Here is a 25,478-nt window from a genome sequence, read left to right on the forward strand (position 1 = left end):
GAAGGTGAGCACATACATAGAAGGAGAAATGACTGTCTTATATACTATATAGAGAGACCTACAAGAACGGCCTCATTATTCAGCAGTGTCAGTGTTTACTTCGCCCACACTGAGGACAACCATACAGAACGCACGCAGCCAGCACGGCATGGCTCACGCTGCGGCCTCTAAGCACCTCCCACCCCGGAGCCGGTCACATGACTATGATGTCACCGCAGGTCCTTCAGCCCATTGTTGGCGCTTAGCGTGTGTCTCCCGGTTTCTGTTGTTGGTGTGTGGGGTCCCGGTAGTGGCCGGTATCGGTATACAAGCTGGAGATGAGCGGAGGAGTATACGGTGGAGGTGAGAGAGAGCAGACATAAGCTCCATGCCGGTCCTTGTTCTCTTTTATACACGTTAGAGCTGCAATGGAGCAGAACCCCCACCATGAGCCATGGTCTAGGTATAGAGTAGAGTGATTGTCAGCTCTTCTGCCTTCCTGGTCAGTCAGATGGAGACCTTTCCTAGGGGATGTCCCAGCTAGTTCCTCCTCCTGATAATGCTAGTTGCCTGGCTGCCATACTGATCCTTCTTACATAGGTGTGCCCCCCCCCCCCCATTCATTCACATATCACTGAGGAGGAGACTATAGCACCTCCTGTCTGAGGGTATGTTTACACCAGCCCATGCATTACAACACAATGAGGTTGATTTACTAAAAGCGGAGAGTGCAAAATGTAGTGCAGCTGTGCAGGGTAGCCAATCAGCTTCTAACTTCACCTTTTTCAATTAACCACTTAAGGACCGGACCAATATGCTGCTAAATGACCCAAGGGGTTTTTACAATTCGGCACTGCGTCGCTTTAACAGACAATTGCGCGGTCGTGCGACGTGGTTCCCAAACAAAATTGGCGTCCTTTTTCCCCCACAAATAGAGCTTTCTTTTGGTGGTATTTGATCACCTCTGCGGTTTTTATTTTTTGCGCTATAAACAAAAATAGAGCGACAATTTTGAAAAAAATGCAATATTTTTAACTTTTTGCTATAATAAATATCCCCCCAAAACATTTTTTTCCCCTCAGTTTAGGCCGATACGTATTCTTCTACCTATTTTTGGTAAAAAAAAAAATCGCAATAAGCGTTTATCGATTGGTTTGCGCAAACTTTATAGCGTTTACAAAATAGGGGATAGTTTTATTTATTTTATTTTTTTTACTACTAATGGCGGCGATCAGCGATTTTTTTCGTGACTGCGACATTATGGCGGACACTTCGGACAATTTTGACACATTTTTGGGACCATTGTCATTTTCACAGCAAAAAATGCATTTAAATTGCATTGTTTATTGTGAAAATGACAATTGCAGTTTGGGAGTTAACCACAGGGGGCTCTGTAGGAGTTATGTTTCACCTAGTGTGTGTTTACAACTGTAGGGGGGTGTGGCTGTAGGACTGACGTCATCGATCGAGTCTCCCTATAAAAGGGATCACTCGATCGATGCAGCAGCCACAGTGAAGCACGGCGAAGCCGTGTTTACATACGGCTCTCCCCGTTCTTCAGCTCCGGGGAGCGATCGCGAGGGGGCGGCTAGAAACAAATAGCGGCGCCGTCGTCCCGGATCGCTCCTGAAGCCACGGGAAACGCCGCATGTACGGGGGGGGGGGGGTCCCGATCGGACCCCCGACCCACGTCTAGGCAGGCACGTACAGGTACGTTGATGTGCCTGTCAGTGCCATAAATGTAAATGTACATGCGGCAGTCCGGAAGTGGTTAAGGTTTGACAAAAAACCTGGAAGCTGATTGGTTTCTATGGGCAGATTTTGCACTCTCAATTTTTAGTAGAACGACCCCAATGGCTGGTGTGCAGTCCAGTGTAATCATCACAGTGCGCTTAGCGGAGTGACATCAGTGGTGATCTCAGCCCCTCCCTCTGCAGTATTCTGTGCGGGGAAGAAGAGCTCCAGCGGGTCATGTGATGTGCTGTAAAAATGATAGTCTGCAGGAATGAATGGAGAGAACATGCATGGACATGGTGCAGAATATTCTGACAAGTGACACTGGTATCATTGGTGATATCTTGCTGGATCAAGTTACATATGTGTTTCCCCCGAAAATAAGACCTGGTGAGATTTTTGAGGAGGGCTGCAATATAAGCCCTACCCTGAAAATAAGCCCTAGTAAACATTTGTAATCCACTTTTGCAGAGCTTTTTTTCTCAGAAAATAGGTGCAGGAACTCAACCACGACCCGTTCAGATTTCACAAACAGTAGAAGGGTCTTAAAGGGGCATTAAATACGAGGATTGCATTACATACAGTGCAGAGTTCAGGGGGGGGGGGGGTTACACACAGTGCAGAGCTGTCATTTGTAAACACAGAAACCAGACTTCTGTGTTTACAAGTGATTGTGGTGAGCAGGCACCAAAGGGTCTGAGCCAGAGGTGGTGGAACTGAGTTCCCCCAAGTTCCCCCTGAAAAAAAGCCCTGCACTTTTGTATAAAGGTGATATACCAGTGATGGTGAACCTTGGCACCCCAGATGTTTTGGAACTACATTTCCCATGATGCTCATGCACTCTGCAGTGTAGTTGAGTATCATGGGAAATGTAGTTCTAAAACATCTGGGGTGTCAAGGTTCGCCATCACTGTGATATACTATCCACTGTGTCTCCGTTTGTAACTTTATTATCAAAAGTACTGTATTTACAGCCCAGTCGATGGCCCTGACTGTAAGTAATCCTTTGGACCACGCTAGCCCAAACTAAAGTTTTATTGACAAAAGGAAACCCGGAGTTCTTTATTAAAGGAAACCTGTGATTTAACCATACAGTGCAAAGCATGAGGTTGCTCTTTTCTTCAGCAGGTCATACTTGCCTTTCCTTTTGTGCCCTACATTACCATCTTACTCTGTGCCTCACTTCCCTTCTTTAGCCCTGTCTGAGACAACTGTGAGCTTACACAGGGCTCCCTCTCCTGATGGCTGAATAGAATGGTGGGAAAATATGGTTATGTGCTGCTGGGGGGGACCTATCGCTGCACCCTAAAACCCCTTTTGTAAGAGTTCATCAACTAAGCACAGGTTATTTTATGTTATGAAGAATTAAGGGTGGGTTGTAGAAGAATCAGGAACTTTGGCAGGCAGACCACCTTGCTGGAATGCCAAAGACATTCAATCTGGGTTCACTCTTTTTTTTCGATCCAGTGCAGTGGATACATGAATTGCGTTAAGGCAATACATTCATTATGATGCCAGCACATATGACCCTTTTTTGCCATGGCACTGCAACACAGCATATGCATTGTGAAGCACTGCTATGTATGAGCATTGGTTGCCACTGCATACTGTAGGGTTGCAATGTAACATACTTGGACACATGCTTTAACATAGATTTCCACAATACATAAATACTTCTCTTGTGAGTCACATGAGTGCACTTACATTTGCTCTCCTGTCACCCAGAATCGGCTGACCATATGCTATAGCTCGCTGTCAGCTGATGCGGCAGAGCCACTCCAGGCGCTGGATGGATCTACCTGATTGACAGCTGGCTTCAGCTCCCAGTGCACAGCTGAGAGTTGAAGCCAGCTACGTCTGCACCTCTCCAGCCCAACACTCCAGTGAGTTCTGAAAGGGGAAGAACAGAGCGGTGACTGACAGTCACCGCACTCTGCTCTGTGCCAACTGAGAACTGAGCAATCAGTGCTCATGTGATCACTCAGTTCTCCATCTTAGAGCCAGCACACAACAACTAAAGCATTGCACTGATGCAGCATAGAGGCAAGTATGAAGGCTTTATTTTATTTTTTACAAATCCCACCTTCTTTTAAATATACCATTGAAAGCTTTTTGTTATGTCTGTTTGACATCTTCAAAAATGTTGATCCTGCCAGAAACCTTGTGTACTATTAACTTCCTGTGCTCTCTGCCTTTACTGACTGTTATCAGGATTGTTCCCAGCTATTTCTAACGTTTTCTCCAGTGCTGCTCTTTCATAGATACGGTGCAGTACTTGGCAGCCCTGTGAGAGGTCTGATCCTTGCTTCAATGTACAACACATTTTAAATTTTACTGCAGTTGAGACATTTAATTTTTTTTTTTTAAATACTGTATGCATCTCTTTTTAATGTAGATGAAGTTGGAGCCTTGGTGTTTGATATTGGCTCGTTTTCGGTACGTGCCGGGTATGCAGGAGAAGATTGTCCAAAGGTAAGTTGAAAAAGCAGTTATTGTGATCAGATATCTTTGTCATGTATATCTGAACTCTCATATTTCAAACACATCATTGCAGGGTATTTTCCACTCGTAGCCTTATTGAGTGGTATGCATGAAGATATGTGCTGGCAGCTATAGATTCTTCTGTGTCTTTCAACTATGTATATAGCTATTTAAATAAAGTTTTCCTTTGGTTCTAAAGCATAATATGATCATTGCAGGTAGATTTTCCTACAACGATTGGTGTGGTACTTGATAGAGAAGATGGAGGCACACAGATGGAAACTGACGGAGAGCCAAATAAATCAAGAAGTCCTACCTATTATATTGATACAAATGCACTCAGGGTACCACGAGAAAACATGGAGGCTTTTTCACCTCTCAAAAATGGAATGAGTAAGTTATTGCTAGAGCACTGATGGTTTGCATCTGTTTGGGTACATGTACAGTATGTCAATATTTAGTGCCGGTTCACACTGGGGCAGCACGACTTGCTGCGCGACTCTACAAGGCGATCTGCACACCACTTGAGAGGCGAATTGCAAAATGACTTCTGTATTGAAGTCAATGCAAGTCGCCCTGAAGTCGTGCCAAAGTCGTACAGAGTCGCTCCTATTAGAACGGTTCCATAATACAGAACGGAGCACGACTTGTCAGGCGGCTAAGTTGCCTGACAAGTCGCCCCTGTGTGAACCAGCACTTAGTGGTTGGGTGTTAGGAAGATTTTTGCTTGCAAAATGTTGTTGTTGCTGCAAGACGGTCATAAGGACAACTTTGGACAAACCTGTGAGAATGCTTGTGTGTCTGCTCAATACTGAGCACCAAAATCCTACCCACATACTAGAGATGCACGATTAATTGTTGGGAATCGAAATCGCAATCTTTTTTCCTTCCCGATATTCAAAACGGCTTGTCACGATCTTTCTAACAAGTGCAGAGAGTTCTCGCAGCTGGGGAAAAAAAATCCAGGCAGTCTTCCAAGTTTTATTACAACATGCTAATAAGTAGAAACAAAGTATCTCCGTTTTTTTTTTCTTTTTATCAAAGGAAAGAACTGCGTGTAGATGAAGGAAGTTTAATCACTTAAAGACCAAACCTTTTCTGACATTTGTAAAAATCATTGTTTTCTGCTAGAAAATTACTTGAAACACCCAAACATGATTTTTTTTTTTTTTAGCAGAGACACTAGACAATAAAATGGTGGCTCTTGCAATATTTTATGTAACAATGTATTTGCGCAGCGTTTTTGTAAACGCAATTTAAAAAAGAAACAGTAAAGTTAGCCCAATTTTTTTTTCTTTTTTCTTTTGTATAATGTGAAAAAAGATGTTACATCGTTAGAATCAGGAGCGAATTGTGATCTTTATTCTAAGCAAAAAAATTGTGCAGCTCTACCACATAGATTATGTGGAATTGTCTATAAGGAAATGCTTTAAACCAAAAATATATAGAAATGGAAACAATATAAAAATGTGGGGAAACAAATCTGCTTGAGCAACCAAGAGAGAGTTTTTAGTAAAGTGTCGAGTCTGGGGAACGCAATAAAGCATTTTCTACCCGTAGTCCCTTTAAAATCTAATTCAGGCAAGGATTTGTGGCAGATTTTGTATCTGCACCGACATGTGTGACAAACTCGGGTAGTTCTTACTACCGCCATTTTAAGAACCTGTTTAGTCTGCAACAGATTTTTTTTTTTTTTTTAAATCCATTCTTTAACCACTTCCATACCAGGTACTTACGCAGCTTCCCGCCCAAGCCAATTTTCAGCTTTCAGCACTGTCGCACTTTGAATGGCAATTGCGCTGTCATGCTACACTGTACCCAAACAAAATTGGCGTCCTTTTTTCCCCACAAATAGAGCTTTCTTTTGGTGGTATTTGATCACCTCTGCGATTTTTTTTTTTTTTGCGCAACAACTAAAAAAAGGCTGAAAATTTGGAAAAAAAATTACGTTTTTATTTTTTTCTGTTAATTTTTTTGTAAATATGTTTTCTCTTTCAATTACGGGCACTGATATGGCGGCACTAATGGGCACCGATGAGATGGCACTGATGGACATCGATGAGGTAGTACTGACGGGCACAGATGAGGTGGCACTGATTGGCGGCGCTGGTATGCGACACTGATGGGCACACATAGGCGGCACTGATGGGCACACATAGGCGGCACTGATGGGCACACATAGGCGGCACTGATGGGCACACATAGGCGGCACTGATGGGCACACATAGGCGGCACTGATGGGCACACATAGGCGGCACTGATGGGCACACATAGGCGGCACAGATGGGCACTCATGGGCCGCACTGATGGATACTTATGGGTGGCACAGATGGGCACTGGGCATGGATGGGCACTGTGGGGTGGCGCTGATGGACACTGGGGTGGCGCTGATGGACACTGGGGTGGCACTGATGGACACTGGGGTGGCGCTGATGGACACTGGGGTGGCAGCACTGATTGTTGCCAGTCAGTGCCCATTTGTGGGCACTGACTGGCATCTTTTTTCTTTGTTTTTTTTTTATTTATTTTTTAGACTTTTTTTTTTTTTTTTTTTTGGTTTTTTTTTTTTTTTTTGCCCACCCTGGTGCTCCAGGGTGGGCATCCCTGGTGGTCCAGTGTGGCGATCCGAGGGGGGGCTGCGCTGATAAACAATCAGCGCGAACCCCCCCTGTCAGGAGAGCCGCCGATCGGCTATCCTCTACTCGCGTCTGTCAGACGCGAGTGAGGAAGAGCCATCGGCGGCTCTTCCTGTTTACATCGTGATCAGCCGTGGTTGGACACGGCTGATCACGTGGTAAAGAGTCTCCGCCGGAGGCTCTTTACCGAGATCGGAGATGCAGGGTGTCAGACTGACACCCCGCATCACCGATCGCCGCGATGCGCGCCCCCACGGGCGCGCGCGGCATGAAATCCTGCAGGACGTTCTAGAACGTCCTGTCAGGATTTCATAACCACTTCCCGGACGTAAATCCGGGCGGGAAGTGGTTAATTTGCAAAATAAATTGGGTAGTGTACAGTTTAATACTCTTGTATTACAAGGTTATAGTTGACTGCAACAGATTATTAAATAATTGCTGCCAGTTTATAGATTAGGAAACGTGCAGTAATTAAGACAAACTTTCAGCTGGTGTACAGAGGTAAATCCATGTTTGCAAGGAAGCTGTCATTCAGCTGTGAGCTTAGAGATTCCCTGTCTGTAATCTGAATGTAATCAAAGGGGCTGGTGAGGTCAAGTCGCAGGGTAGGTGGCCTAAGAATTGGTCCCTATGGCCACAGAACCTGTTTGGTGGGCGAAATCTGATGGGAACTGAGAGACTGGTTCCCTATCAAGTTAGCCTTTTCTCTGATTGACTGCCCAGGGTAATGGGCAGATTACATAGCTACTTCTATAGACTTCTCCCACTGCTGCACGCTGTCAATCAAAAGCAAAGCAGAGCTGATGGGGAACTAGTCTGTTTCCCATTAAAGGTTTGCCCACCCCACTGCAATGCTACTCAATCATATCCCTGTTTAAGTGGCGGTATAGTGGTCAGGGAGGAAGCACACAGAGGAAGAAGAGTCCTGTATGGAGACTTGGACCTCAGTGCCAGCTTTCGACGGGTACATTAATCTGGTGCAAGCACCGACGGTTTAGCTGTAGAGGTTAGACAAAGTTCTATATGGTGTCTAAGACGCTTTTTATGAATTTCCCCCGTTGTGTATTTTACTGAAACAGATTTGTTTGTCATTGTACAGAAACAAGCAGCTAGTGTTTTTGTGATGGTACTGAGAGAAACAGACAGGTGGATGTGGTTTTACAATTTGTTTGTCTCTTCTAGTTGAAGATTGGGACAGTTTTCAAGCTATTTTAGACCACACTTACAAAACACACATCAAGTCAGAAGCCAGTTTACATCCGGTGTTGATGTCCGAGGCTGCTGTAAGTAAATTTGTCGGTAGTTCCAGTGCTTCATGTGATGAAGAATATATTTTTTAATAGCTGTTCATTTTTGTTTCAGTGGAATACAAGAGCAAAACGAGAGAAGCTGACAGAGCTGATGTTCGAACATTACAATATTCCAGCGTTCTTCCTGTGCAAAACTGCTGTTCTCACTGCGTATCATTTTTAAAGTGTTTAAAAGCTAACATTTTGTTTCAGGGATGTTATTGATGAATGGTGTTCTGATTTTCCACATTTTTTTTTTAATCCAGTTTGTTTCAGGCTAAGTTCAGACTGGCATTGAAAGCAGGCATTTTAGGCTCCTCAAACACCTATGCAAATGATGCACATAGTGCTGTTCACATTATGCAAGCTTGAAGCATTAGTGTCGCTTCAAAAATGAAGCCTCATGTCGAGTCTGAAGGAGTTTAAAGCCTTTCAATGCCTCTTGTTCAAGTCTATAGTAACGCTCCGCAAATGCATTGGCAGGTGTTTGCAGTGTGGTTGAGGTGCGTTTAAAATTAGTGTTAAAAAAAAAAAACATGCAGGAAGAATATAATGCTCTGTAATGATGGAGGAGAGCATAAAGTACTGATGGGGGACAAGGGCCTCTTCCCGACAACCCTGGGCAGTGGTTGTGGGGGTCTTTGGGCAGGGGGCTTATCGGAATCTTAAACATTTTTTAATCTCCATAGGCAACACTTTTTACAGGTTACCGAGTTACAGTGAATGTCTTGGGCTAGAATTATTGCTCTCGCTCTAAGGTTCACGGTGATACCTCATATGTGTGGTTTGACCACCGTTTACCTATGCGGCCGCATTGTACGTATCCGTTCGCTTCTGTGTGTGAGCACACGGTTGGGGTGCTTTAAATTTAAGTATTGCTTTTATTCCTATTACAAGGAATGTAAACATCCCTTGTAATAGAAATAGAGCATGACGGGTCCTCATAGCATGTAGAGACCCCACATCTCTCCTCTAGGCTGGACAAGGGCCTAAGATCCCCCAAAAAATCTCAGCCTTTCCAGGTAAAAAAAATGCAGTGTTTACATCTGTCGGGTCGGACGTGACGTCATAACGTCGCGCCGGCCTCCGAAGGTCATGAAGATGGCCTGGGACCATTTGGTCCTCAGTCAAACCTATGGGAAATGGCTGCCGAATGCAGGGGCAAGTCTGTAGAAGCTCCAAAAGGGTACCTGGAGGTGACGCTGAACAGCCACTATGATTGTTTTTACATTGCAGGGAATCGTTGGCAGAAAATAATATCTGAACGATGCCTGACATTCAGATACCGCCACTCAATGTATATGACGTCCAGCAGGTGGGAAGTGGTTAAGAAAGTGTTTGAGTTGGGGTTCCCCTCAAAATCTGGTATGGATTTGGTAGGGGGGGGGGGGCAGTGGGCAGTGTAATTTTTTTTTTTTTTTTCTTTTTTTTTTTTTCTCAAACCTCCTAATTGCCAATTTTTCTGTACAGTGTGGTCTTTTAGGGCTCATGCACACAGGACATTTTTTTACAGCTGCTGTTAAGGGAGTTTGAATATTTTTATTTTTAAACTGCCTCTAAAGGCCGTGTTAGCCTATGTGTCCGTGCTCACACAAACTGTCAGAGGCGTTTGGAGGCCTAAGCGTTAAAGCGCAGTAGAAAAAAACGACAAGGAGCTTCAAGGAGCAGTAAAAACGAGCTGTAAAAAAACAAACGTGTCAAGCCGCGTTTGACATTTTTAGGCGTTTTTACAGTATAGGGAGTGTTTTTTAAATGAAAAACGCACAATAACACTAATGTAAAAACTTGGCTTGACGCGAAAAAACTGCAGTTTTTATCGCTGCCGTTTTTAAAACCTCCTAAATGGAAGCTACACATTTACAAATATTAAAAATAGCATTTGAAATTGTATTAAAGTGGTAGCAAACCCACCTTTACCTATAGGTAAGCCTATAATGAGGCTTGCATGATGGTACTGTGACGATCACCTAAACTTGCACAGTTTAGGATTCAGAGTGCATGCAGCCGGTGACGTCACTGGCACATGCGCTCTGAAGGTCCGGCATGCCGTGTCGGAATTTCAGAGCTCATGCTGTGAATGGCGGATCCCGTGCACAGGAGTGACGTCGTCGTACCCCTACCCACTCATGTAGCCGGAGGCTTACTACCGCTTTAACATGTTGAACCTTTCATGAGATTTTAATGATTGGGTTTACATGTGTTTTAATTTCATCTGTACTGTCTGCAACAAATAATTTCTTGACTCCAGAATTAGATTTGCTAATGGTCGATCTACAGGTCTGATTTTGGATAGTGGGTCCACACATACTACAGCCATTCCAGTCCATGATGGATATGTACTTCAACAAGGTAAGAGCAGCCAATAGCTATATAAAAAAGAATTCCAGTATATATCCCAGTTTGTAGACACTATATCTTTTGCGCAAACCAATCAATATACACTTATTGGGATTTCTTTTTTTTTTTTTTACCAAAAATATGTAGCAGAATACATTTCGGCCTAAATTTATGAAGACATTTGATGTGTTTAAAAAAAAAAAAAAAAATGCCATTGGATGTTTTAGTGCATAAAGTAAAAAATATTATTGTATTTTTTTTTTTCTTCTTCTTGGCACAAAAAAATAAAAAAAAGCATTGGTGATCAAATGCCACCAGAAGACAGCTCTATTTGGGGGGAAAAATACATATTCTTTGCGTACAGTTTTGCATGACTGCACAATTTTCAGTTAAAGTACGCAGTGCCGTATTGCAAAAAATGGCCTGGTCATGAAAGTGGGGGTAACTCTTCTGGAAGGCAAGTGGTTAATCTTGTTTTTGCATGTTTTGCTAGGTATTGTAAAATCTCCGCTTGCTGGCGACTTCATTACTATGCAATGCAGAGAGTTATTTCAAGAGATGAGTGTGGATCTGATTCCCCCATACATGATTGCTTCAAAGGTAAAAAAAAAAAACTGTCAACTAATAGTCTACTAAAATAGAGATTGTGTGTGTGTGTTCAGCATGGTGATCATGGGTTTGTGTTCTTTAGGAACCAGTACGGGAAGGAGCTCCAGCCAATTGGAAGAAAAAAGAGAAACTACCTCAGGTCACTCGCTCCTGGCATAATTATATGTGCAGTGTAAGTAAGAAATGCTTGTATGGTCTCTATTATCTTAAGTTTACAGTATACAGCACTAAATTCATCCTTCACCCTTTTCAGAGTGTGATTCAGGATTTCCAGGCATCTGTGCTTCAAGTGTCGGACTCCACCTATGATGAGCAGTAAGTTAAGTCATGTCAGTGGTCCAAAACCATTTTGTGTTTACAAGATATTGCATGTTTTTATTACAAGTGATCTACAAAAGAGCTCCCATGTCTGCCCTTAGTGTCTACATAAAATAGGTGGTGTGGACAGCCTTATTTAGCACAAAATGTTGTCCTATTTCTCCAGGGTAGCAGCTCAGATGCCTACAGTCCATTATGAGTATCCGAACGGTTATAATTGTGACTTCGGAGCGGAACGTTTGAAAATTCCTGAAGGGTTATTTGATCCTTCAAATGTTAAGGTGAGATTATTAACCTGTGTATGTTGCTACTTTCAATATTTTAGCCGGGGCTGCATAGCAGTAGTCTTTTAGGAGCGGTTCACACGTTCTGAGCGCGTTTACCACACCATTTAAAACTCGCTGCCCTTGCATTTTTGCAGCGGGTGTTAGTGCAGTGTTGACACCACCCCAAACCCATGTCGCAAACAGGACTGCACTGGATCGCATGGTACAGAAATGCAATGCAATCTGGTTGCAGTGCATCACTACTTTTGCAGCAGCCTGGCACGTTTTTTAGCCTAGTCAAATTAATTGGCTGAAATAACACTGCACCGGATCATATGTGAATCGCACAAGAACGCACAGCACACTCCTGTGCAATTCCTGGTGTGAACCATTTCTGAGGGTCATGATCTTTAGTCCTAATCTAACCATCAAAGGGAGGTTGACCACTTAAGGACCTACTCATGTATATGTACGTCGGTTTTTTAAAGATGGATATCTCGGTAACAGCGGCAGCTGCTGCCACAACCAAGGTATCCATCTTTAGCATGAGCGGTTCTGTAAACGATAACGGCGGTCTCCGCGGCGGATTCGCCGCGAGATCGCCGTTATCGTTGGTGGGAGAGAGGCGATCGGGTCCTTCAGCCTGCTGTGTGGGGATGCGAGTGAGGGCAAGATGGCCCCCACCCGTCCCCAGTGATGTCAAAACGTCCGTCCCGCCCATGCGTCTTAAAGGCACATTTTTTTGTTGTCATTTTTTTTAAATCACAAAATTTCCATTTTTTTTTTTTTTTTTTTTTTTTTTTTTTTGCATTTAAGTCTAAATATGAGATCTGAGGTCTTTTTGACCCCAGATCTCATATTTAAGAGGACCTGTCATGCTTTTTTCTATTACAAGGGATGTTTACATTTCTTGTAATAGGAATAAAAGTGATCAAAAAGTCAAAAGTGATAGCGCCCGCATATGAAAACAGTGTTCAAACTACACAAGTGAGGTATCGCCACGATCGTTGGAGCGAGTGCAATAATTATAGCCCTAGACCTCCTCTGTAGCTCAAAAGATGCAACCTATAGAATTTTTTAAACGTCTCCTATCGAGATTTTTAAGGGTAAGAGTTTGACGCCATGCGACGAGCGGGCGCAATTTTTAAGCGTGACATGTTGGGTATCATTTTACTCGGCGTAACATTATCTTTCACAATATATAAAAAAATTGGGCCAAATTTATTGTCTTATTTTTTAATTGAAAACAGTGAATTTTTTCCAAAAAAAGTGCGCTTGTAAGACCGCTGCGCAAATACGGTGTGCCAAAAAGTATTGCAATGACCGCCATTTTATTCTCTAGGGTGTTAGAAAAAAATATATATATAATATTTGGGGGTTTTAAGTAATTTTCTAGCAAAAAAAAAAACTGTTTTAGTCTTGCAAACACCAAATCTGAAAAACACCCAAGGTCCTTAAGTGGTTAAACATACCAGCAAGATCCTACCTTTAGGCTGGGTTCACACTACTGTGAATTGGATGTTGGTTTTCCTGCATCAAATTTGCATGTCAGACACTGACTGGCTCTCAATGGAGCCAGTTCACACATTGTCTCAGGTGCGAATTTCACAGGAGTCCTGTGTGTCTTCTGGTCTGTTTCAGGTCCGAATTCAGCCAAAAAATTCGGACTGAAATCGGACCTGAAACGGTGAACAGGGATGCACCGGACCCCTGCGTCTCTGCACTGAGAACCGAACACCGCCGTCAGCTCAGTTCTCACTCCTGCCTGAGCAAAGCAATGCTAACTGTCAGTCACCATCGCTTCTGCTCTACTTTTCCGCGCCCATTGGAGCGCTGAGCCGTGGAGCAGCCGTCTCAGCGGCTCGTTGAGACTGGCATCAATCAAGGCAGCTGGCTGATCCAGACTTGGAATTTGGAATGACTCGCTGCCCCGACTGATGGCAGTGACGCCAGCGGAGAGCGGACTTCAGACCGCTTCCCACTGAAAATGGGTCACAAGAGTGCAAAACTAATTGCACTCCTGTGACCCAAAGGAGAAGCCCAGCTTAAAAAGCTCCTTTTAAAAGAGTTTGCATTCAAAATCTATTTCCATAAACGTACGTTTAGATCACTCAAGTTCACATGTTGGAGAAAAAAAATAGATAAACATAATTTTTGCAGGTAAAAAAATTGCATATTTTTTTTCTAAGAAGCCTGCAGGCCATTGCACCCGCGATCAGTAGATCATTGATGCAATTTCAGGAATCTGCAGACACTCAGAATAGCTGTCTGCCCGTACTTCAAAGAGCAGGAAGGTTATGAACTATGAGAGCACTTGCCAGCACCCTCATAGTTCACTGAGAAGTACAAGCGGTCAGTTGCAATGGGTGATGGTACTTAGTCTATTGATTTACAGGAACCTGAATGAATGATGCAGATGTGCGGGCAAAGCCCCCACACTGCCGCGCTGTTTTCCAATTGTGACAGTGGAGAGGATCTCCCCTGCCTGCTGTCACAAGAAAGTGTGGATTGGGGGGAGATGGTGCAAACCCTAAAAACAGGTAACGTTTTCCAAAAGGTGAACTTCTTTTAAGGCTGCAACCAGACACTTTGGTTTTCTCTGAGAAACTGTGGAGCTTTATTTAAAGTAGCCAACTGCTATATTTTTTTTAGCTACATATAGTAAGGGTTGTCTGCTGACATTAATAAAGCATAGTTGCCTCAGAGTATAGTAAATGTAAAAATTGCATGCAGAAGAATCATACACTATGTTGGGTACTGAAAGTTGGGGATATTGAACAAAATACTTTCAATGGAGGGTCCTATATTACAGGAGTCTGTGAAACACGCGTACATTGGCAATACTGCAGCAAGACTTACACCCAGCATCTCTACTTTAGGCTGTGTAATGGAGTATATTGTTTTTACTGCTTGAAGCACGGCTTGGACTTCCAAATGCATATGTTTACATTTTAGTCTAACTTTGTCAGTACAGAGGACTGTGAATGTAGTTTGCATATTGGTGGAAAACCTATGTTTATCCACTGCAAAAATTAAATGCGGTTTATGAATATTCTAATATGTTTTGCAATTTATTTTATAGGGCTTGTCTGGCAACACTATGCTTGGTGTCAGCCATGTTGTTACAACAAGTGTTGGAATGTGTGATATTGACATCAGACCAGTAAGTATTACATTTCTTCTAATGAATACAAGATTGGCAGCATTTTAAAAGGCCTACTGTGTTCATGTTTTTAATGTAGTTTCCTTTCACCAGTTCAGCACTGTTTCTTGGGTGGTATACAAATCGCAATAAAAAGCAGCAATTGGCGCGGTCTTGATGACCAATATTGTTGGTCAATTCAGGCAGCAGGTTACCAACTCGCCTAATAGGGTGGTATTCCTTATCAAAACAGGAGAAGTAGTAAAAAAAAGGGGGGGGGAGGGAGTGGGAATAGGACCCAAGGTGTCAAACTGCGGTTTACCTGATATAACTTTATTAAAACAATTAGTAGAATATTTTTCATTGAAAGGAAAGCATAAACAATAGAAAATTGCACATGGTAAAAACTGACAACATTGTCACTTGTTGGAGGTGTGGAGGAATTCAGCTGATGCAGTTTGACCTCCCTTCAAAAACCAAATGGGGTTCTTGTACAGAAATCATAGGCTGTTGGCTTTGCTGACATTTTCTTCTTCTAATTTTTTTTTTAAAAATGGTTGCCAAGTTGTCATGCAGTCTTACTTTCTGCACTGTTTTGTGTCATTAACTCAAAGTATTGAAGCCATAAAAAATTACTAATGTTTTCAATCGCTCAGTGTTCTGCATTTACTCTCAATACAGGGGCCCTTTAAATATAGTGTAAAAATCAAGCTTATTGATGGGGTAAAGCTTAGGATTGGGGTGGAGAATTTAGCCAGACTGAGTACTAGTTACAAAGGCGTATCAACAATTGGTGCCTGTTGAGATATGCTGTAGAACTTATACCGTAATTATGCAAGCAATGAACATAGTTGTGTTCAATATAACAGTCCAACATCACTAACCAGATCACTGTTTTTGGTATAACTTCTATTTCTACATGGGGAAAATTATTTACTAGTAGGTGTAGTAGAGTAATGGAAAACCAACAGTCATGGCATGCATGCTGCTGTTTCTGTGTAATGAAATCATTAATTGAAAGGGGCACATTCAAAATAATAGCAATGTGGAGTTTAATTAGTGAGGACATTTACGCTGTGAAAAAACAGGTGTCAAACAGGTGCCATTATTTAAGTAGAACGCTAGGCAAAACGTTTTTTTTCCTTTCTTCTTTTCAATTGGTTTTTATTAAAGTTTTAAGTTACACAAAATAGTAACAATAATACTAAGAGTTGCATAATATTGCAGAATACACAAGGCCCCGTCCATGGGGATATTAATGATGCATCAAGTAAATTGAAAGAATAGGAATTCTTCCCTTATGTAGGTTAAGTGGTTATGTTGGCCTTAAATCGATTTTAGGTGCGGTATCGACTCCGTGCTCCAGGCACCCCCAATGGGATCAAACTGTGCCACAGAGTCGCACCATCATGTAGTGCCGTACCCACAGCCAACTAATTATACTTCATAATACCTCACTTTTTGTATTGTTCCCTTCCCTTACCATGTGTAAATTAAGGCATAACTCTCAAGACAAAAAGAAGAAAACGAAAAATATAACCATATCAACATAAATATAATAAAAATGGAAATAAATTCACTTGTACCACACATAAATGCAAGTAAGCAACTAATCAGTAGTACCCATATCTCCCAGCAAGAATTAAATCTGGGGATAGTTTGGTTCCTAGTGGCCAAATTTTTTTCATATGTATATTGTGTCTTAACCCTAGATATGACTTCAGACACATTAGGTGCTGTTGTGGCATTCCATTTAGAGGTTATAGTTTTGCGGCGATTAAAATATGTGTGATTGGAGGTCTATATTTAGTTTGGAATGAGTGCACCCCTATATTGAGAATGGCTGGCTAATAGGGTTGAGCGAACCCGAACTGTAAAGTACGGACTTTGGGTTTTTCCCGAACCCGAATAATTGAAAAAAGTTTGGGTCCGGGATCGGAGTTCGGGGAAAAAAAATGCGCGGAGGTCCCTGCAAATTCAATAACCAGACCCTTTAGGTCTGGTATGGATATTCAGGGGAACTGCGGTTCCCCTTAAATATCCATAACCAGACCTGTTATCCGAGCACGTTGACCTGGCCGGCCACAGAAAAGAGGGGGGGACAGAGTGCGGCCCCTCCTCTCTCCTGAACCGCACCAGGCCACATGCCCTCAACATGGGGAGGATGTCCCCATGTTGATGGGGACAAGGGTCTCATCCCCACAACCCTTGCCCGGTGGTTGTGGGGGTATGCGAGCGGGAGGTTTATCAGAATCTGGAAGACCCCTTTAACAAAGGGGACCCCCAGATCCTGACCCCCCCTGTGTGAAATGGTAATGGGGGGTACCCCTACCATTTCACGAAGGAAGTGTAAAGTCTTGTAAAAAAACACACTGACACCGAAGAATAAAGGCTTTTATTAAACAAAAAAAAACCCTCCAGCGGTGAGAAATCCACTAGTTCCCGGCTTCCTGTGTTGTCCTGATCCTGCGACGGCTGCGGGTGATCTCCAGCGATGAGAAGATCCTGCGTCGGGTGATCTCCGCTCCGGCGATGAGAAGATCCATCCATCCAGCGCAGCAGCATCCCGGACCTCCTCGCTGGACACAGCCCAGCGAATGAGCGGCTGAAGCTGTGACATTTCTTATATAGAGGAGGCAGAGCCACCCGTCACGTGACCCCGCCCCCTCTGACGTACCCTCTGCTACGTCACTGGGGAAGCCCAAGAAGAGGAAAGACCTTGGGCTTACCCAGTGACGTAGCAGAGGGTACGTCAGAGGGTGCGGGGTCACGTGACGGGGTCAACCACCGGGCAAGGGTTGTGGGGATGAGACCCTTGTCCCCATCAACATGGGGACATCCTCCCCATGTTGAGGGCATGTGGCCTGGTGCGGTTCAGGAGAGGGGGGGGGGCGCACTCTGTCCCCCCCCTCTTTTCTGCGGCCGGCCAGTTCAACGTGCTCGGATAACGGGTCTGGTTATGGATATTTAGGGGGAACCGCACGTCATTTTTGTTTTAAATTGACGGCGGGGTTCCCCTGAATATCCATTCCAGACCTAAAGGGTCTGGTTATTGAATTTGCGGGGACCTCCGCGCATTTTTTTTTTCTAAAAGTCTGTGTCCCATTGATTACAATGGGGTTCGGGTTCCCGAACCCAAACTTTTTTTCTAAAGTTCGGGTTCGGACCCGAACCTCCAGGTGTCCGCTCAACTCTACTGGCTAACTGTGGCGTGGGTGGAACAAAACTTGTTTTTTTAAATTTTATTTTGGACAGAGTAAAGGAGGGTTACAACCTGTCAATCCCCCCCCCCCCCCCAACCATCTGTGTTCTATTGTCAAGATTTTCCTTCACTTCCTGTCTCATAGCCAAACAGGAAGTGGGAGGAAATCCCTGCAAATTAAGGGAATTCATTGTGGACTCCCAGGTCACTAGTGTCCCCATTGGAAGGTTTCTTTTCTGGGGACAACCCAAAATTCTTTATTTTTTTTCAATGATAATGGTAAATAGGACAAATAGAGGGTGAATATACTTAAAGCGGATGTTCCGCCCAAAAAAAATATATTAAAAGCCAGCAGCTACAGAAACTGCAGCTGCTGACTTTTAATATTAGGACACTTACCTGTCCTGGAGTCCAGCGCCGTCCGCAGCAGAGCACGAGCGGTCGCTCGTCACCCTGCTGCTCCCCCCTCCATCCACGCTGAGGGAACCAGGAAGTGAAGCGCTGCGGCTTCACTGCCCGGTTCCCTAAGGCGTATGCGCGAGTCGTGCCGCGCCCGCCGATTGGCTCTCGCTGTGTGCTGGGAGCCGAGTGTTCCCAGCACACAACGGGGGGGGCGACGGGATGTGACGCAATGCCCGTCTTTTGCCCGTGAATGCCGGGCCGGAAGTGGGTGCAAATACCTGTCTTTAGACAGGTATCTGCACCCCCCTCCCCCCTGAAAGGTGTCAAATGTGACACCGGAGGGGGGGCGGGTTCCGATCAGCGGGACTTCACTTTAGGGTGGAGAACCGCTTTAATTTAGGCACAGACGTCCAATAAAAACTGGCAAGCATTCGAATACCTCTCCACTATTTCAAAACCCCCAAAAATGTTTTGCTTTTTAAGGACGAAGGCACCAAATGTTGTACATGCCGAGTACAGTGCATTTCTCTTTGAAAATCTAAGTAAATTGGGTTGTTCCAGACATTGCTCAGAAGAACAATGTCTGGCAGTTGATCAGCTCCAGCGTGATCAAAGAAGGTCAAGCTATTGGCAAGAAGCCCCCGCAGACAGTTTGTCAGGCGTCCCCCCAAACACTGAATTCAAGCTTCAATGCACTGTGACGCATGGTGACTTAAGCATTAAGTCATTACATTTTTGATACCACCTCATACATTGTCAATGATGAACTTCATGCAAATTGATAAGTGCATTACTATTCAGTTGCTTGTGACAAAAATTAATCAATTAATTTTAGAATGTCAAATGTTGCCATTTAACTTTTTTTGTTTTCTGAATAGGGATTGTATGGGAGTGTGATTGTAGCAGGAGGAAATACATTATTACAAGGATTTACTGACAGACTTACTAGAGAACTCTCACAGAAAACTCCTCCGGTATGTAAATTGTGATCATTCTTTGTTCTACCCTAGAAGTTTAGTAAGACCTGATGTTAAAGCATTTGTAAGCCCCAAAATGAAAATTTCATATATTGCAGCTTGCCAATCCTTAGATGTATAATAAATAAAGCTACGCTAAACCATAAAATTACCAAATTGATCTATACACATAAATTGATACCAAATGGCATATAATTGTAAAATTACAAAAAGTCCATCAACCACATGCGAGTGTGAATATCCTTGAAATTGTACACCGCCACATACACTGCGTGCTTACCGAATGACAAACTAAGATTAGCTTGCGGCTAATTGCCCAACCAGGGCCTTTATCCAGGGAGCAAATGGGTATCGGCTCACAAGTAGAATCCTTGCATTGAGGGGGCAGGACACAAATCACATTCATAGGATAAGGATACTGTGTTCTCGGGTCATAAACAACGGACCAAGCGCATTACCTAAAAGGTGTGGTGTAAATGCAAAAACATACATTTTATTTTAAAAGGTAGTATTGCATACGGAGCAGGATAAAAGCAACATAGTTTAAAAAAAAAGCTGGCCGACTAACACCTGTCCTTCCGGGATCACAACGCCGTGATGTCAGCATGTCACTCTCAACGCGTTTCATCAAGCTGATGTCGTCCTGGGGCATGTCGTGCTGACGTTATCACGTTGTGATCCCGGAAGGACGGGTGTTCGTTGGCCGGATTTTTTTAACCTATGTTGCTTTTTATCCTGCTCCGTATGCAAGTGCAATACTACCTTTTGAAATATAAGTTTTTGGATTTACACTATAGTGAGCTTCTTTCCTTTTGGGTAAACCTCTTGTTTGCAAGGTATTCTTGCAAATAAAATGCTTCACTTCCTGCCTTGTGGTGGCTTTGTTTTACTCCCTTTTTTTTTTTTTTTTGCACTCTACTTTTAAAACCAAATTTTTCCAGTGTTAAAGTAAATGGGAAAGAGTTTTTTTTTATTTTTCTGTATGTATGCACACAGACACACACAGCGGGTAAAATAAGTATTGCACACGTCACCATTTTTCTGGGTAAATATATTTCTAAAGCTGCTATTGACATTAAATGTTCACCACATGTCTGTAACAACTCATGCAATCCATACATACAAAGAAACCAAATATGTTCAGAGATTAAGTTATGTGTAATAAAACGGAATGAAACAGGGAAAAAGTATTAAACAAATGAAGAAATGGAGGTGCAAAAAGGCATGGAAAGCCAAGACACCAGCTGCAATCTATCAGTAATTAGAAAGCAATCCTGCCCCTTGTAAGTGAAAATTAATATCTTCTGGTTCAGTCTCAACTGGTGGCCTATAAAAAGGTGTCGCAAGAAACCTCTTGATGGGTAAAAGCAAAGAGCTCTCTCAAGAGACCTTATTGTTACAAAACATACTGATGGCATTGGTTACAGAAAGATTTCTAAACTTCTGAATGTTCCAGTGAGCACTGTTGGGGCCATGATCCAGAAGTGGAAAGAACATAATTTCACCATAAACTGGCCACCACCAGGTGCTCCTCACAAGATTTCTGACAGAGGAGTGAAAAGCGTCATCGGAAGAGGATTGAAGCTCTCCACTCGTGGAGAGCTTCAAAAAGATCTGGACTTAGCAGGTGTAATTGTTTCAAAGAAAACCGGTAATGCACTCAGCTGCCATGGCCTGCATGCATGCTCACTATGCAAGACGCCATTGCTGAAGAAAAAGCTGGTTGAAGCTTGTTTGAAGTTTGCTGCACAACATTTAGACAAGCCTGTGATATACTGGGAGAATATGTCTGGTCAGAGGAGACCAAAATTGAGCTCTTTGGGTGCCAAAATACAAACCATTATTGGAGGTTGAATGGCACTGCACATCACCCCAAAAACACCCCTATGCCAACAGTGAAGTTTGGAGGTGGGAACATCATGGTGTGGGGCTGTTTTTTCAGCATACAGTACTGGCAAACTTCATATCATTGAATGAGGGATGAATGGAAAAATGTACCATGACATTCTTGACAAAAATCTACTGCCATCTACAAGGATGATGAAGATGAAATGAGGGTGGACATTTCAGCAAGACAATGATCACAAAGCCAAGGAAACTCTCAATTGGATTCAAAGAAAGTGAAAAAAAAAAGCTGCTATAATTGACCGCCCAATCAACGGACTTAAATCCAAATTTAAGGAAAGAACTAAACATCAGAGTTCATAGAACAGAATTTTCTAAACAAAGGGCCAGTTTACCGGCCTTCAGACTTTGAGGGGACCAGATTGTGGCCGCTGAGAGTAGAAAATTCCCTGCCATCAATGGGAGTAAACATTGCCCCATAGTTTGTATTCAAGGGCGGAATTTTGCCCCTTTGTTGGTATCAGCAAAAGGAATAGTGCACCATCGTTGGTGTCAGTGGGAAGAATACTGCCCTGCTGTTGTCAGAGGGAGTAAAATGCCTTATTGTTTGTATCAGTGACAGTAATTATGCCCCGTTGGTGTCGGTGGATGGAATAGTGCCCCAAGGGTGAGGATAAAGTATGAAGCAGGGGCGGACTGACAACTCATGGGGTCCCCGGGCAATAGAAGATTATGGGGCCCCCCGGGCTTACAGATGGCCACCACACCAGGAGGCAGGGCAGCTAAAATCTCAGGATTTTCATATCAAAAGCATGTCGGTTTCGGACATATCAGGGACAGATGTAAAAAAACAGATTTTTACATACTGTCCCTGGTTTTATTGAGCCTGGCAAGCCTGATGGGGGGGCCCCCTAGTGGCATGGGGCCCTCGGGCACTGCCTGAGAGCCTCAATGGTCAGTCCGCCCCTGGTATGAAGACAATTGGTGTAGACCCACAGAACATTCAAGATTTGAAGACTGTGTGGAAGAATAGGCCAAAATTACACCTGAGCAATGCATGCGACTAGTTTCTCCATACAGCAGGCGTCTTGAAGCTGTCATTACCAACAAAGGATTTTGTATGAAGTATTACATTTCAGTTGGCATGTTCAATACTTTTTCCCTGTGTAATTTTATTTTATTTCTGAACTTATTTGTTTTGGTTTCTTTGTATGTATGGATTGCATGGGTTGTTACTGACGTGATGACATGAATTTAATGTCAATGGCAATTTTAGAAATACAGTACATTTACCTAGTGTGTTTTTTTTTTTTCCTTTTTCCTACATTTGCAGACCTTTCTAAAATTCTGTTAATTCACTTTGTCATTATGGGGTACCGAGTGGAGATTGAGAGAAAAAAAAAAAAACAATTTTAAACTATTAGGCTGCAACATAACATTGAAAAAATGAAAGGGGTCTGAATACTTTATGAATGTACTGTATAAGAATCTGTAACGTTACCATAATGTTTCATATTAAAATGTTTGCAAGACTGGCTTTTACCCTACTGTTTGTTACATTTTTACTATATTTATAATTACCACGTGTAATGTTTTTTCCCCCCAGAGCATGAGGTTAAAATTGATTGCAAACAACACAACAGTGGAAAGGCGGTTTAGTTCATGGATCGGTGGTTCTATCCTTGCTTCTCTGGTAAGTGATTGATTGGAGACTTAATATTGCTGTGGTCATAGTCAAGTGTGTAGTTGCTTTCTTAAATTATTTTGAAATATACATATACATACACATTTATTTGTGTGTGTGGCACTACCCCCGAAGGAGCTGCTGGATTGTTTTGGGCGGTACCTCCATTTCTTCGCCGTCTATGGTATCAGATGAGAGTTGATGAAAAAAGTTCAATGTCAACACTTTAGGCTTCTTTTTCTTTGCTTTTTTTTTACCAAATGTGGTAAAAGAATAAAAGTAGTAGTTGGAAGAGGTGGAATGGTAAAAGGTTCAGGTGTATAACTTTTGTTCGGAAACGCTCCTGTTTTCGTCGCCACTTTAGCCAGAGTTGGTACTGTGCACCTGGATAGGCCTTTCTCACTAACCTAGCAGCCAGGGTGTCACATGGAAACTTGGTATAGTCTCTGCCGCAGACTTCCCAAAGATGGAGATATAGTCGGTCCAGAATCCTCTCGGCACAGCTTTAGGCACCCGAATCTCTCTTAATTAAATTCTTGAGAACTCAGAAAATGACAGGCGACCATCACTCAGCCTTTCAGTAATAGTGTGTCCTTCGATGAAGTTCAAGGCCTCTCCTGAGATACCAGCCTCTTGCTCCTGTGTTTTCCAAGACAGGCTCTTCATCGAGTGGCTTCCTCCCTCAGGACGGACAACACAGGACCACTCTGCAAGCATAGACCCAGTCTGACTACTGGGCCTACTTAGTAGATCACAACCCCGGACCCCAGGAACACTTGAACACGCACCCCTGAACAGGAGGGCCATACATGGGGGGGGTGATGGGACGACAGACCAGTATCGACGACGATCCCGAAATATGCGGCGTCACACCGATATGCGGCAAATGCCGCCGTTTTGACATGCCAAATCGCATGTCAAAACGCACCAGTGTGAACCAGGGCTTATGGTCAGGTGAGCCAAGGTTGCATTTTTGTGACACTTGGCCAATGTATGTGCCTTGTCTGAGTGGCTTTAGACGTTGTCAGACCATTAGATTTTTCAAATATAAAAAAAAGAAACCTCGGGCTAAAAGTAATTTTTTTCTAAAATTGGCACACTATGAACTGTATCTTCATGGATGATGTTGCTTTCAATTTAACTGCTGATTTTTACACAGGGGACCTTCCAACAGATGTGGATTTCCAAACAGGAATATGAAGAAGGAGGAAAGCAGTGTGTGGAGAGAAAGTGCCCTTAGCCTGTTACAGACCTTTTACTTTTCCTTGTGCCCTTTTCTAAAATAGCTTTAGTGTACTCAGGAAACCCATGGACTTCTTTTGTAGTTTATACTTTTTTTTTTTTTTTTCACTTCACTCCTCAATATACATTTGTCAGGTTGCCAGACACATGCATACAACATGCATGTGTTTCCAAGCAATAACCTCCTATTTTTTTAATCTTCTTTTTGAAGCTCCCTTCCTCCCGTGTTGTGTTTTTTTTTTTTAAAGTGCTGTTTCCGAAGACAATGATATATAGTAAGATTTGTTGGCCACAGGAATTAGTTAATAATGCCAGCCTAAATGATTTTGTAATAAAATATTTAAAATGTTATTGCAGTTTTTTAAGCGTATCGGTGAACATGCTAATGAATTGTTGGATATTAAAGTCACTGCCTAAACATAAACCGATGACTGATCTTTTTTATTGTAGAAAACTTTATATCAAAATAGGCAACGGATAAAGTTATGAACATTGCAGCTTTATTAAACAAAAAAGTTAAATTTTTAAAGTAACTTTACTTTCATTAGACAGATGATGTTTTACCAAAACTGGAGAGGGCAAAATCTGATGCAGCTGTGCATGGTAGCCAATCGGCTTTTAACTTTGCCTCCCGGGGGATCAGGAAGGATTTTTTTCCCCTGATGTAAGGACGTTGGATCATGCTTTGCGGTTTTTCACCTTCTGGATTAACTGTGGATACAGGATTGTCCAAATTTTTTTTTGTTGTTATTGGTTGAACTAGATGGACTTGTGTGTGTTTTTTTTTTTTTTTTCCCCCAACCTGACTTCGTAACGTCAGCTTGTTCAATTAAGCTCTGTCAAAAAGAAAAAAAATGGAAGCTGATTAGTGTCTATGCAGTTTCACCAGTTTTTGCAGACTCTATTGTTGTATAACCCCTATATAACGCTGTATCTCCCAAGGTAATAGCACATGATGGACCCACAGCTGTATTTGGCACAGATATGCTCCATCATGCCGTAGCCATGTGTACCTATATGAACAGTCCAGAGCTCACTACTTAACAACAATGATAATTACAGAGTAGTATATGAACCACTCTATGATGTGAAAAGATTAGGGGAAGGGATATACTGTACAACCTCAGTGGCACCAGTTTAACTAAGGAAGAAGTACTGACCCTGAATAGGGGGATAAAATATGCACCCAAAAAGGGACTTAAGTTTGAAACCTACATTGGGATTCAAAAATGTATACGGAAGTTAAATGTAAAGAAATATTATGCTCATAGTCCGTTGGAAAGGGCAGCAGCAGAGGGCAACCACACTGAATTAAGGAATCTGTCTGTGTTCAAT

The 25,478-nt window shown here is 42.8% G+C and overlaps 1 protein-coding gene across 1 annotated transcript; it reads left to right on the plus strand.

Moving 5' to 3' along the window:
• The first annotated feature begins 183 nt into the window (after window positions 1-183).
• Window positions 184-24,567, plus strand: LOC120936778 (actin-like protein 6A). Its single transcript, XM_040349423.1, has 14 exons — window positions 184-342; window positions 4,109-4,185; window positions 4,413-4,587; window positions 8,013-8,113; window positions 8,193-8,290; window positions 10,374-10,468; window positions 10,950-11,056; window positions 11,148-11,237; window positions 11,319-11,380; window positions 11,550-11,664; window positions 14,732-14,812; window positions 19,274-19,369; window positions 22,824-22,910; window positions 24,061-24,567. Exons 1-14 carry the CDS (start codon window positions 318-320, stop codon window positions 24,139-24,141), a joined length of 1,290 nt encoding a protein of 429 aa, XP_040205357.1. The 5' UTR covers window positions 184-317; the 3' UTR covers window positions 24,142-24,567.
• The last annotated feature ends 911 nt before the right edge of the window (window positions 24,568-25,478 follow it).

Source organism: Rana temporaria, chromosome 4, assembly GCF_905171775.1.
Source record: "Rana temporaria chromosome 4, aRanTem1.1, whole genome shotgun sequence".
Lineage (NCBI taxonomy): Eukaryota > Metazoa > Chordata > Amphibia > Anura > Ranidae > Rana > Rana temporaria.